Source organism: Centruroides vittatus, unplaced genomic scaffold (genome assembly GCF_030686945.1).
Source record: "Centruroides vittatus isolate TY-2023 unplaced genomic scaffold, ASM3068694v2 contig_459, whole genome shotgun sequence".
Lineage (NCBI taxonomy): Eukaryota > Metazoa > Arthropoda > Arachnida > Scorpiones > Buthidae > Centruroides > Centruroides vittatus.
In genome coordinates this window covers 2351313-2365979 of record NW_027122255.1, presented here as the reverse complement: position 1 = coordinate 2365979, position 14667 = coordinate 2351313, and the positions used below count along the sequence as shown (strand labels likewise).

The 14667-nt window shown below is 30.8% G+C and overlaps 1 protein-coding gene across 1 annotated transcript in view; it reads left to right on the top strand.

Moving 5' to 3' along the window:
- Nucleotides 1–2697: 2697 nt before the first annotated feature.
- The window catches only part of LOC136977471 (prion-like-(Q/N-rich) domain-bearing protein 25), a 41119-nt gene continuing 29149 nt past the window's right edge, over nucleotides 2698–14667 (top strand). The window contains exon 1 of the mRNA XM_067272966.1: nucleotides 2698–3305. Coding sequence (XP_067129067.1) covers nucleotides 2990–3305 — 316 coding nt within the window. The 5' untranslated portion in view covers nucleotides 2698–2989. The remainder of the gene's footprint in view (nucleotides 3306–14667) is intronic.

The following is a 14667-nucleotide window of genomic DNA, read 5'->3' as shown; positions in this document are numbered from 1 at the left end:
TTATTGCAAAAGATGTCCCCTCAAGAATAAAATCGACCTGTCCGAGCGATTTGCTTGGACGAACACGAACACTCTGCCGTTTCGTTTTCGTTGGCCCACCCTGTATAGTTTGTCTTGGAGACCATTTGGGCGCCCCTCTGCGAGTGGCGCCCGGTGCATGATACACCCCTTGCACCTCCTCGCTACGCCACTGCCTTTTTATGCTGGTACGGAGTCATTTTTAAAGACAGGATATATTATTTTAAATTAAATTATGCGTAGACTGTCTATGCATAATTTAAGATAATGAGATAAAAATCTGTCTACTATACACAGCTTTTTAACAACTAAATGGCTTAAAATTTTATAAAAAAAATAATATTTGAAAGTTGGGTGAAGTTGCTGGTAAGGGACCTCACTCGATCGCCAAATAATATTAAGTATTTGAAGAATTTTAACCCAACCCCAGCAACATAGTTTTCCGAGTATTTTTTCGTATGTTTAACACCTAAATAGGGACAAGTTTCCCATAGAAAGTCTTCTCAGAAGGCACTCCTCCGTGGTATTTGGCCTAAATGTAAATTGCGCTACCTTTTTTCACCAATCCATTTTACGATATGGTTCTATCAATCCATTTCTTCAGTAGTTTTCAACCAGGGTGTCGTTACACAAAATAGGTCTTTTATTCTGCCACTCCAGAAATTATTAAAGTAAGAGGAAAGAGAAAGGTAGGGAAAGCGAAAAGAAAAAGAGTGAGCCTGGATCTCTCATTGCAGAACTCGTTCTTTACAACAACTTCAAATTTTTATGATTATGATAATTTAATGAAGTGATAATTCATTATTAAATAAAAATTACAATTAATAAATTGCCGATTGATTTTTAATAATTACATTTTTGATTATCAGAAATTGTAGTTTTTAAGGAAAAAAATGAAATTTTGATATTAAAATTTTCGAAACATTTTTTGATGGCGTTCTTTCATTTGTAGAATACAAAAAAAATCTTGTTACAGAATAAATTTCTCGCAATCCTAAAATAATAGTATTATGAGTAGTTAAATAGACCCGCAGGAATTTTATTACAAGTCTTATTTGATTTAATTCAAAAATGCTTATACATAATTTTAATTGATAATCAAAAAGCATATTAAACATAATCAATTATCAGTTCTAATTAAACAATCATCTGTATAAATTATTTAATTTATCTCAATTTGTATGTAATATAATATGCTCAACATTTGTTTTCTTACATCGAATATTTGATACGCATTGTAAATTATATAAGTCACCTATTTCTGGCCACTTTTCCTGTTAAATAAATCCATTCTACGAGGATAATTTGAGCGGGAAAAGAGGCCAAGGTTTATTGCGACGGCGCAATTTAAACATTCCCATCTTAATCGAGATGAACGACTTAATCTGCAACATTTACATTTAATAAGTTGCTACTAAAAAATGTCTTTCTTTGAGAAAAATATAATCGAATAACGAACATTTAATATTTTAAAAATATATTTAATGAAAAATTATTTTTATTTTAATTTGATTCCATTCAAAATATAGAGCTAAATATATCACAGAAAGCCTTACAGAAACATAAACATTCCCTTAATTACAGTGAAGAATGGAATTTGATTTTCTGTTTGACTGCATATTTTCTTCTCTTTTTAAAGAAAGACTTCTCTTAAATGTTTTACAAAGCAAAAAATCATTAAAGGGACTGAGCCGCATTACGATAGACATACCCGACCACGGCTGGAGACTAAGCGACTTAGGGGGTCACATCTCACTACTCATTATTAATATTTTGCCGTAAACCTGTATCTGTATAATGCTTCTACATAAACTGGGTTGGGGGCCTCAAAAGTTCATAAAAAGGCCCCGGGAATCGATCAAGATAGGAACGATCAATAGGTGTGATCAAGTTTTACCAGGTTTTTAATCACGAAGAAGGTTTTATACGCTCAATGTACTATATAAAAGCTTAAATATTTGTCTCGAAGATGCTGAAAATTAGTTCTATTTCCATTATTAATGTATAATTTCCAAAAATACAAAACTGAATGTGAAAAAGGACATATAAATCATCCATATTAAATTAAATTCAATAAATTACGATTTAAATAAATGATTAACAAAAACAGAATAACTAAAAATCTCACAGATGTATGCCTTATTATTGTTATTTAAATGTTTGTTATGAAAATAGAAAATTAAAAATAGAAGTTATTCTATTATTATTTTAAAATTGCTCTTCCATGAATTTCAATAATTCACGGAAGACCAATTTGAAGGTATGGAACTTAACAAATTAAAAATTCCAAACGTCAAGTTGCAACATATTGCAATATCCATAGGCAATATTATTTATATTTCTTGCACAATAATTAATTTTTAATGAAAATTTTTGAAATTATAATTTAAATATTTATATCCTTAATGTTAAATCTGACGTAGTATTAGTAAAAAAAGAGACGAAGACATGAATCCAAATCAAATTTAAACTCTCTGTATTTTATATTTTTGCTAAGAAAACATTTTATCACAAAGGATACAAAACCGGTTTTTCTATGAAAAAATAAGCATTGGCGTCACGTGGAATTTCGAAAAATATCACTTTGACCTCGTCGATTGACGTCTTTACTTAATAACCAATAAAATCGTTATACGTTTGCACGTCACTTCGTGACATCATTACAATAGTTCTCACGTGGTTCTGTGTGTGTTTGATGGTGTTTGTTTTTTTTTCTTCCTGTTTGAAGTGCTCAATTTCTTGTTTTCAGAGTTTAAATTTCAATATTTTGTGATCTAAAATTGTTTTCAACGTGAAACAGATGAAAATGTATTCGAGAATTAGGAAAAAGAAATGATATTTCTTTTCTTAAATCGATTCCTTCGCATTTGAAAGTTGTCATGTTGGAATACTTATTAATGTGCAACATTTTCCCTGGAAATTCCTCTTTAAACATATCATAATTATTGTGAATTTATTTTTCTAGTAAAGAATGAAAATCTTTAATATGTTACTCATTAATTCTTTTGTTAATTTGACAAGAGAATTAATTGTTTTAAACTATTTATTAATTTTATATTTTATCATCATAAGTACATCATCTTGTATAGAGTTTCAACCGCCTCTTTCAAATAATTTAAATTCTTCTCGAGTGGATAATGCTTCAAATAATTTAAACTCACGTTATCCTGTTGGTGATACAGTGGATTTTGTCGTAACAAATAATTCATCTTTGCCGAAAATTAATAATTTACAATTTTCTCAAGTATTTCCTACTTCGTCAGATGTTACGTCTACCTCAAATTCTGGTAAGTTTTAAACTCTATAAACAAAATTTTTCAATTTAATCTATCAATTACTTAGTTTAAGATTATTAAAATAAATTTTTCAACTTTAAACTATTTAAAACAGCAGAAAATATACAAAACTCCTTTCTATGCTGAATTTTCATCCACATACTTCCCATACAGTGATGTGTTCAGTAATAAATATACAGTTATTGATATCAGTTATCTAATATTATCAGAATTATCATGCACAAAACATTAAAATACACTTAAAGAACTTTACTTATTGTTATTAGATATTGATTATCATCAGCAATATCTTCAGGTAAATAGATGAAAAATGCCTATCTTTTCACTCTGTCTGCTTTGACAATGTGCCGAAGATGCACAATCGTTATCAGTCTTTTAATATTGATAATTATTGTGTATTTTCTGCATGGCTTTAAAAGTTAAATGTTATTATTTTTAATCGCTTGCTCACAATAAAACAGTTTAAATTGCTGATTCTAGATAAATAATTGATTCATAAATGTTCATATTACATATTTTTTAATTATTCTAAGAAGCAAAATCACAGAATCAATAAAACTAGAATTTCAACTAATTGTAGTTTTATTTAGTTAGTCTGCTTAATATTATCAATTAGTTATTGTCATCAGTATAGTCAAATCCCAAAATAAATATAATAAGCAGATTTTACTGTATTTAAATTTAGGATGTATGATAGAATGATGTTATGGATCTTGAAGATCTTCAAAGATTCTTCTTCAAGACACAAATTCATTTCATTTAAGATTCTTATGATCCTTAACTTATCACTGCTCCTATATGTTCTTATGAATTTATATTAGCCAAAAAATGTTTTCAATTTTATTAATTGTTTACTATGAAAATTCATATTTTATGAGACAGTTTCAGAAAATTGAATTCAAGTTTGAGATAAAAATAAAGTAGCTTAAGAGAAAATAATTTATACTCAGTTTTTCTGTATTAAACCATATTAATGATTTTGATACAAATTACTTAGATTAATTAATATTGAAAAGATGCATCATAATTCTGTCTTAAGACAAAAAACTGTTTAAAAATTTTTATTTTGTATGTACAGTCAAACCTGTTTTTATGCGCTCCTTTTATGTGCGATTTTTATTTGTGCGATTTTTTTAATGCGAATTTTTAATTTGTGCGGTATAGTTGGCGACTAGTCTCGTGCGATTCGTCATGTCTTACGTTGACTTATTATAGCTAAATAAACTTATTATAGCATAAATGCACTTATTATAGTAATATTATTGCATGAATATGCGAAAAATGAAATAATTTACTTTTTAAGTCAACAAAACACCACCTGGACAAAAATATGTAAAACAGACGATAGACCAGACGATGCAGTCAAGTGCTGACATCTGTTGTCAATAAATTCTATTTCGTACGGTTTTGAGTTATTTTCTATGTGAGACTTTTTTTATGCGGTCCCTGTTGACCGCATAAAAAAATTATTTTCTTAATTGTGTTGCGAAAACTATTATTTACAGCCATTCGTGAAGTTTCGTGAGATTTTTTTTAATGCGTTTTTTTTAATGCGGTCCCTATCCCCCGCATAAAAACAGGTTTGTATGTATTTAAATAATTTTTATAACTTTGTTCTACTAAATTACAAAAAGAATTTCTATTCACATTCTTTACAAATTTCTGCAAGTAAGTGAGAAAGTCTAGCTCTAGGAACTAACAAGTTAAGCATATCTTTGGGATGGCACATTGTCAGAGATAGCATTTCTCCAAAAAAATAATTTTATAAAAAATAAAAACATTGTAATTTGACATGTGGACAACCATGTATCAGATGCTGGAGAAGCTGTAGAAGTAAACAAACCTATAAATTGTTGATTTATTTACATAAGATGACATCCTCACACAATCTGATGGCAATATGATAGAAAACCCTCATAGTTGAACATACATCTGACATCAACCTGCTGGAAAAGGGATAAGAGGGTCAGATGATAGAGTCTACTCTAGCTTCAAAACAGATGGAAGGTTTTTGTATGATCATTTGAACAAAGACAAGGCTTGACATTGAATGGAAAACCTCAGTGATCATCCACATTTTTTCATCACACTAAATATTAACAGTGATTTCTTCATTTTCCTCATTTTGTTTAAACTGTTTTGAAAAGTATATCAGTATTCCAGACATAATCTTTGATATTTCAGGCAAATTTATTAAACTAATGCAATAATAATAACAATAATAATATAATAATAAAAGTCTGTTTTTTGAGTAGTATAACTTCAAATTTTCTTCTTTTGAGATATTTAAGATTTTGCATTTTAATCAATTGAGAAGTATTCTCAACTTCTAATACAGTTTTTATTATGTTTTTAAGATCTTAGACATAAAAATAATCACACAATAAAATTGCATAAACATTGCCCAAAGTAAAATAGTGTTTTTGTTGATTGCAAATGGATTTTATACCATTTGCAAAATTAATAAATTGTAGAAATTTTAATGTGATATAATTAAAATTGATTACCATTTAAGAGGAATTTATTATCGTTATATTAGATTATTGTATTTGTGCTGTAATTTATTCAGTGATTCCATATGATTATTATGTGTATAAAAGATTTGATTGGTATAAACCAGACCTAGCTCAATTTATAGTCGGAAATGATTAACTTTCAAGTCAAAAGCACTAATGATATACTCCACATTTTTGTTTTGTGAAAACTTAATAATCCACCCTAATGAAATTATTCTGCAAAATGCAGCTGTATTTCACAGTAATTAACATTCCAGGTTATCTTTTTTTAGTGAAGACACTAAGTTATAAATTAAATGACACCATTTATTTTCACCATAAAAAAATTGTATTTTTTTCATCACAGAAATTATAATGTTTGTTTATCTTTAGCACCCTCATTTTATACTGAACTGAATTGTTTATGGTACAATAAAACAATTTCTAAAATAAATTCAATTCAATAAATCAATTCAGATCTCCACCCACAAAAAGAATAATCAAAGTAGACATTTCTTATGCTGATCGCTGTCATAAGCTACATCACCTGACTGAATAGATGGAGCATCTTTTTATCTGGTTCTATGTGTAGCTCTGCACTGCCTTATTTACATTTGTTCGTGTCACTGGATCAGTCACTGATGCAAATTAACATCCATGCTTTTTTCTTTTTGAATTTTTGCACAAGAGTTTAGGAGTTTGTCCTTAAAAAAAGACCCCAAAAATAAAATAACTGTAACTAAGAGTAATGCCCAAAAACATAAAATAACGATCAGATATTGACTCCTTACAGAGAGCATATATTTTAAATTAAATAAATTAAAAATATGATTAAAAATTGCAGCTCAGCACTGTGACGATGTCACAACAAATAATTGCTTGTTAACATTTACAATTTTTTATAAAACCTATCCCTACCCTCAAAATTAGGCTTTTTCCCATTTTATAATAGTTAAAAATATGAAAAGTTTTTAAAATAAAATATGATAACAGATGGTGCCACCAAATGTTGTCAAGAAAGTTAAGTAACTCATTGCTGGATCTTTTGTATCTGGTCATCAAACCAGATTGCCAGATATACGAGGGCTATTCGGAAAGTTCGCGGCCTCAAATAGAATAACAAACAAAATAATGTTAAAACTTTTTTATTTTTTAATATAGTCTCCTTTATTAGCAATGCACTTGTTCCAGCAATGTTCTAGCTTTTTTATGCATCACAATAGGTCGATTTGTCAAGGTGTGCAAAATACTCATTCACTTCAGAGATGACTTCGTCATTTGAGTGGAATCACTTTCCAGCCAAGAATTTTTTTAAGTTTGGAAAAGGTGGAAGTCACAGGGGGCCAAATCGGGTGAGTACGGTGGATATGGAACTAATTGGAAGCGAAGTTCGTTTATCTTTTGTTCGGTGATTCTGGCGGAATGTGCAGGTGCATTATTGTGGTGGAACAGAACCTTTTTCTTCTTCAAGTGTGGCCTCTTTTCTTCGATTTCTTTCTTCAGTTTTTCCAAAAGTTCACAGTAATAGACAGCATTGATTGTCTTTCCTCTTTCTAGGTAGTCAATAAAGATGATGCCTTTAGCATCCCAAAAAACCGAGGCCATCACTTTCCCCACTGATGGAACTGTCTTTGCCTTCTTTGGTGGTGGCGAACTGTGGTGTTTCCATTGCTTCGACTGTTCTTTTGTTTCAGGAGTGTAGTAGTGGATCCACCTTTCGTCAGTAGTCACAAACCAATGCAAGAAATCCTGTGGATTTTTCTGGTAGAAGTCCAAACACTCCTTTGACATCAAAGTGCGAACACGTTTTTGCTCGGCGGTCAGCAGACGCGGCATCCACCTTGCTGAGACCTTCGTCATATCCAAATTTTCGGTTAAGATGTGGTGCACTTGGTCGACAGATATGCCTGTTGTCTCAGCTATCTCACGCGTTTTCAAACAGCAATCTGCTAACACCAAATCGTGAACTTTGTCGATATTTTCTTTAGTGACAGCAGTTGACGGCCGTCCGTTGCGAGGTCATCTTCCACACTCTCGGTGCTAGATTTAAAAAGAGCTGTCCATTTTTTCACAGTGGTGTACGAAGGAGCAGACTCTCCTAAAACTTCATCCATGTCAGCTTTGATTTGAGATGGGGTCATCCCTTTTTTCGTCAGGTATTTTATGACCGCACGAGTCTCTGTCTTCTCCATTTTTGACAAAGCACTTGCACACTGATTATCCGCTAAGCTGTCGTGGCAAAACTTTATGACAAATCAAGCGGAAATTGGTATCGTATCTTTAGCAAAGATGGCTGAATAATTCCTGCCAAAAATTAAATTGATCGCAGCGCCGCATATAGGCAAGGCCGCGAACTTTCCGAACATCCCTCATAATTTCTCCATTTCATGAATGAGGCCTTTGCTGCCTAATTATTATACAGTAGCTTTAAATTCTGTTGGTGCTTTGCCTCTTTCACACTATCTTTATCCTTCAAGATCACTAAAACAGCCAAATGTACCAGCTCCAAATACATGCTATCACTAAGTTTTTTTTACCAGCTTCATAGTTATTTATAATAATCATTTTTATCTTAAGGTCAATAGCCTTCCTTCAATCCTTTTGCTTTCTCCAGGTGAAATCATGCTCTTTCTTTTTGCAGGCATCTTGTACTATGGGGTGCACATAAAATACAAATTTATAAACAAAATAGGTAATATTGGAGATTGCAAATGCTTTATTTAGTGAGTATTGACCAAATGCAGGAATGAGACTAGGATTAAAAAAGGGAATTTTTGACTCAGACAAAGGGGATTCTCTGCACTTGAGAGCTGGTTATAGGTCTGAATTAGGGTTTCTCAAACGGGATTACGATTATTATTATTATTATTATTATATTATTATTCGTTTTTTCAACCTAGGAAATATCCTGGGAAATTTTTCTTACCTCGGGAAATCCCGCAAAATTTTTAAAAATTCATTTTTTTCTTATTTTATGTTAAGGTTGAGGAAATTTTGCAAATAGAAAGTATAATTAACTCATAAACTGTCAGAATACATTTGTATTTATTAATTTTAAACCTACTTATTAGTTTTTTTTTAACTTTTGTTTGTTATGGCAGGTCACAAATGGTCAATAATCAATATGTAGCTTATTTGTGGTAGAACTCTCAAAATTCTTTACCAGTAATATCTGGAATAATTGTGCTTATGCTGTTTTAATTTTTAACCATGCTTAGTAGCTTCAATAACTGCGTAACGCCAAGTTGTGCAAATTGGGCAAGGATACAAATGAGTACGAAGTCTGCAAGTATGAAGTTTTTCTTCATAACCTGATTATTAAAGACAAACGAACTGCTGAATTATTGGGCTATGATGTTTCTATTAATGCAGCCGAGGTAGACAAATCAAGAATACTAGAGAACAAAAGAAGTACTACAATCTCGAAAACAAACTAGAAATCTTTCAGGATACAGATGAAAACACATAATATTTGTCTTCTCTTAAATGCATTAAACACGATTCCAATCACATCAATTGAATCGGTAAAGGCATTCTCAGGTAGCAAGACTTTTCATTACTAAAATAAGAATCAGATTGAGTGATTGGAGTATCGACCAGCTTTGCTTTTTAAAATCTTATAAAAATTTACAATATTTTGTATTATATTTTATTTAAAAAATCAAAAATTACCTTCTAAGTTAGAAGTTTGATCTAAGTTCATTTTTTTTTAATTTTCAACTCAATTCAAAGACATTTTTGTCGTTGCTGTATGCAGTTTCCAGCAAACTTTAATAAATTTTTTCTATTTGTGAAAATTTCTACGTAATTCAAAGGTAATTTTTAATACATATCTTATACAGCATTATTAATATGATTTTGGAGGATGCAGAACGTATTAAATTACTTTAAAAAACTAAAAATAATTATATCATTTGATTTCGTGACATTTTGTATATCTTATAAAATAATTAATTTTGTCCCGGGATCCCGGGAAACAGTTCACTTTTATCCCGGGACAAGCAAAAGACCGGGAAATGAGAAACCCTAGTCTGAATGGTTGTCAAACAGGTAGGTTGCTAAGTGAGAAAATGTCTGTAGTTAAAAGATTTCTCTGTGAAAAATATGGATTTAATATTCCTATTAAAATTACAAATTTTTTTCATTTTATATGAGCTATATTACCTGCAATTGATCAAAAATGATGCAGCAATCAGTCAAGCACAATTACCACTACTAATAATTATTAAATATCAAATAATTTGACACTAGAGAGGTAGGCATTAAGTGCCATCTCTTATTGAATTTAATAATTACAGTTGAGTCCGCATAAGTCGACACCCCAAGGGGAAGTGAAAATGTGTTGAGTTATCCGATATGATGACTAAAGCAAAGTTGAAAAAAAAACCACAATACTACAATTAGGAAAATACAGTAGTGCAGTGTACAGTACCTCTCTGACCATCCATCGCTTATTCACTGCTGTCATTAACTGTGAATTCTTACAATTAATAACATTTCTAGCATCTCTTTTTTTAGAAGATTTCTAATAAAATTCTAATCTAAGTATGTCTGAATATTTTCATTTTGAAAATTTGTTACTTGAATTGTTTGAAAGACAGTATTGTGAATTCTCTTAAATATTAACTCTCTTGGATACAATAAGTAGAAATTATTTTTTAAAGTATTTTTTGCTTTTAATTATTGAAAGATAATAAAAAATAATAATTAGTACAGGTTGTTTCATGAATCTTGGCCAGGAGCTGTGCATTACCTGAATGGGACTATGAAATATGTGCTTCAGATCCTGTCAAATTTATACAGCCTGTATTCTTCACATATTAACATAGATTTGTCCCTGCTGATATCTACTATATAAAGCTGAAAAAATGGGCAGTCCCTGTCTTTCTGTGACAGTATGCCAAAAATGGCCACTGGGGCACTCCTAGCTATTATTTAAATTAATTTAAATTTACAATAGAAATTATTTTATAATTTTACAGTGTAATACTCAGTATATTATTATTTTTATTTGTAATTTAGTATGCCCCAATGCCTGCATTCGACTTGTAGGCCTTTCGACTTGTACATACATTATATTCAAGATTTGTATAAGTGTGATATTTGAAGAATAAGTTAATTTTCAGTTGGTCAGGCTAGTAAGTTTATGATCATATTGGATGAAATCTCTATTTTTGATCTTATTGTCATTTATGTGTTTAGTTATTAAGCATTGATTTAGTCTCAGTTTAGCAAGCAACCAACATAATGTCATTATTTCTAAAGCTTGGAGTGCTGTTTTTTTGTTATTAGCCAAGATTCTACTTTAAACAATACTACTAATTAAACCATAGCTCTATATACAGGTAATCCCGTATAACACGGGTGTTACGTTCCAAAAAATTGCCGTGTTATGCGAATCCGTGTTATACAAAACAAAGAACTAGTGTGAAAAGGGAGGTTAGGTTCCAAGAATTAAAAAGCATGCTGTTAAATCCTTCTTTAAATCTGACTTATTATTCACAAGTTGAAAGGCAAATACAAAATTACAAATAAAAATAACAATATACTGAATATTATACTGTAAAAATATAAAATACTGTAATTTATATTGTTAATTTAAATTAATTTAAATACTTGCTAGTGGTGTCCCTAGTGGCCCTTTTTGGCATACATTGATAGAATCCGGTTTTTCAGCTTTATAAAGTAAATTTTTTTCATGGGTAAAATACTTATTTATTATTTTACCAGAGGATTATTTATCCTATATGATGATCTCAGCATGAGTATCATCAAAACTAGTAACAGTTTTTATTACATTTCATGTTGTCTGAGGGTTTTATTTAATTCTAGAACCATGTTAGAATGAACCCATGCTATAAAAGCACCGTGTTATATGGGGATGTTCCCAATTCTTAAACTGTGTTAGAGCAAATCCGTGCTATAGAAGTCCCATGTTATATGGGCGTTACCTGTACTTTAAATTTTACATTAGATTTTTTTATTGTACTAATGTAACTTAATGCTGCTTCATCCAACTAGTATTAACCTAAACATGGATCTCCAGTACTATGGAAATCATTTGTGGCCCTGGTACATTAATTGTGGATCATCTTATTCATTTCAGTGCCATTGATCTTAAGTGTCTTATCTCTCTGATATCTATATTTAGAGCAGGGATGAGCAACACGGCCCGTTAAACATGTTTATGCGGCCCGCCAAGCATTTCTAAAATTGAAATTATTTTATCGACTTTCTCCCATCAATATATTGTTATAAAATTAATTATAATAAAATGGTAGTACATACTAAACTGAAACAATTTTTTGTGACGAGTTACTCACTTGTCGGCGACTTGTTCAAACATGCAATACGAACACGCCGCGTCTGTGCTTGTTTGTGTTTGCTTCTGTCACACAATCAGTCAGACTGGTAAGCTGTTAACTAGCAATTTTAGCAATTCTTGTGTTTCTTGAAAGGCGCGAGTGCAATATTATTGTCAAAAAGGTAATATTAGAGTTTTTTTTATTCAAAATTAAGTTTTCCTACAAATTTTTTTAACTTTCAAATTTTTAATCCATAATAGCATGTCGGAAAAGCAAACAAAAAAATGGAAGGTTGCGGATGAGCACAGGCATTTCCAAGAAAAGTGGAAATTTGATTATTTTTTCACTTTCGTCGAAGATAAAGCTGTATGCTTAATATGCTCAGAGACTGTGTCGACATTAAAAGAATATAACATAAAAAGGCATTACAATACAAAACATGAACAACAATATAAAAACTTAACAGGGCAACTCTGGATAGATAAGTTTAATCAAATGGAGAAAAACTTGGGAAATCAACAGGCTATTTTTAAAAATCAAGCTATTTTATCAAATACGGCAGTAAAGGCGAGTTTTGTTGTCAGTCAAATACTGGCAAAAAAAATGAAACCCTTTGTGGATTAATATTATTTCAAACATTAGTTTATCAAGATTCACCATTGCAAGGAGAATTGAAGACTTGTCCGAGAACATAGCAACAATGCTTCGTGAATGCATTGCAAAATTCGAATACTGTTCTTTGGCACTTGATGAGAGTTGCGATATTAGCAATACAGCACAACTGGCTATATTTATATGTGATATTGACAGCAAATTTAATATTACTGAAGAATTGTGTTCACTGATTCCAATGCAAGGGACTACAACCGGCAAAGACCTGTACGATGAACTAAAGTCTGTGTTGGAAAATTTTTAAATTTTATTAGAAAAGATTATTGGTATATCGACAGATGGAGCATGAGCAATGTCAAGCATGGAGGTAGGAGTATCGGGAAGGCTATTTCAAGACATTAAGAAGGTCACAGGAAGAGAAATATTTGTTAACCACTGCATAATTCACCAGGAAAATTTGTGTGCGAAAAGATTGAGTTTGCCAAATGTCACAGTACCAATAATTAAACTAATCAATTTTATAAAGTCGCGTGCGTTAAATCACTGAATTTAAAGAATTCCTGAAAGATTTAGAAACTGAATATGGCGACATGGTTTTTAATACCGAAGTGCGTTGGCTTAGTAGAGGTGCAATGCTAAAAAGAATATACAACTTAAAAAGCGAAATACAATTGTTCTTTGATATGAAGGGATATGACTTTCCTCATTTTGGTAATGAAGAATGAATGTGCGATTTTGGGTTTCTTATCGACATGACTCAGCATCTCAGCATCTTAATGTGGAACTTCAAGGCAAAGGACAGTTTATTCACAATTTGTATGATAAAATTCAGGGTTTTGAGCGCAAATTAAAATTGTGGAAACAGCATCTTTTGCAGAATAATGTGTCTCACTTTCCACATTTAGAAAAAGAAAACGTTACTACTTCTCAAAAATATGCACAATATATAGACATTTTAATCAACGAATTTCAATTACGATTTCAAATGTTCAAAGCTGAGAAGACGGCGGTTTCCATGAAAATGTTTTCCTTGCCATTTAATATCAATGTGGATACAGTGCCCGAAGACTTTCAAATTGAAGTGATTGACATGCAGAATAATACCGATTTAAAAAATGTATTTTTCTCAGTAAACATCGAAAATTTTTATAAATCTTATGTGAGCCCTGAGAAATTTCCGCTTTTGACGAAAAATGCAAAGCAAATGATGTCTCTGTTCGGAAGTACGTATGTTTGCGAACAATTATTTTCAACCATGAAATTAATCAAAAATGACCACTGATCAAGACTGAGTGATGCACGATTAGAAAGCTGCATACGTGTAGCTTTCTAACGATTAGAAAGCTGCATACGAAAGCTACCTCATCAATTCCGGCTGATATTGATCAGCTTGTATCGAAAAAACAGTGCCAAATTTCTCATTAAAAATTTCAAGTAAATTTGTTTTTCTGTTCTTTTCTTGTTTGTTTTTATTTTGCATTAAAATTTGTATATGAAATCTTTACTTTTTTTAAAATTTTATATTTTTTTATTCTAATGTTTATTATAAATAAAGTTTTGTAAATTATTAATAAGTATTACTTTATGTGCGGCCTGCCAAAAAATTTTAAAATTTAAATTGGCCCGTTGATTAAAAAGGTTGCTCACCCCTGATTTAGAGTATAATTGGAACAACTAGAGTTGGCTTTAGGAATGGTTCATTTTTTGTGTGTTATAGGGGAGATTTATAGGACAATGTCTTTTTATTTGTTAATTTGTAATCAAGAATTTTTAATTGACAAAGTGAAACCCAAGGACTTATATGTGCATTCATAAACAATTCTATTTTCCTGTAAAGACACACATATAGACAAACCCAAATGCCAACTATAGTTGTGCTGACTATACTGTGTCTTTCTGATATTATTGATGTTATTCGATCCTTGTTTCAAATTCATCTAT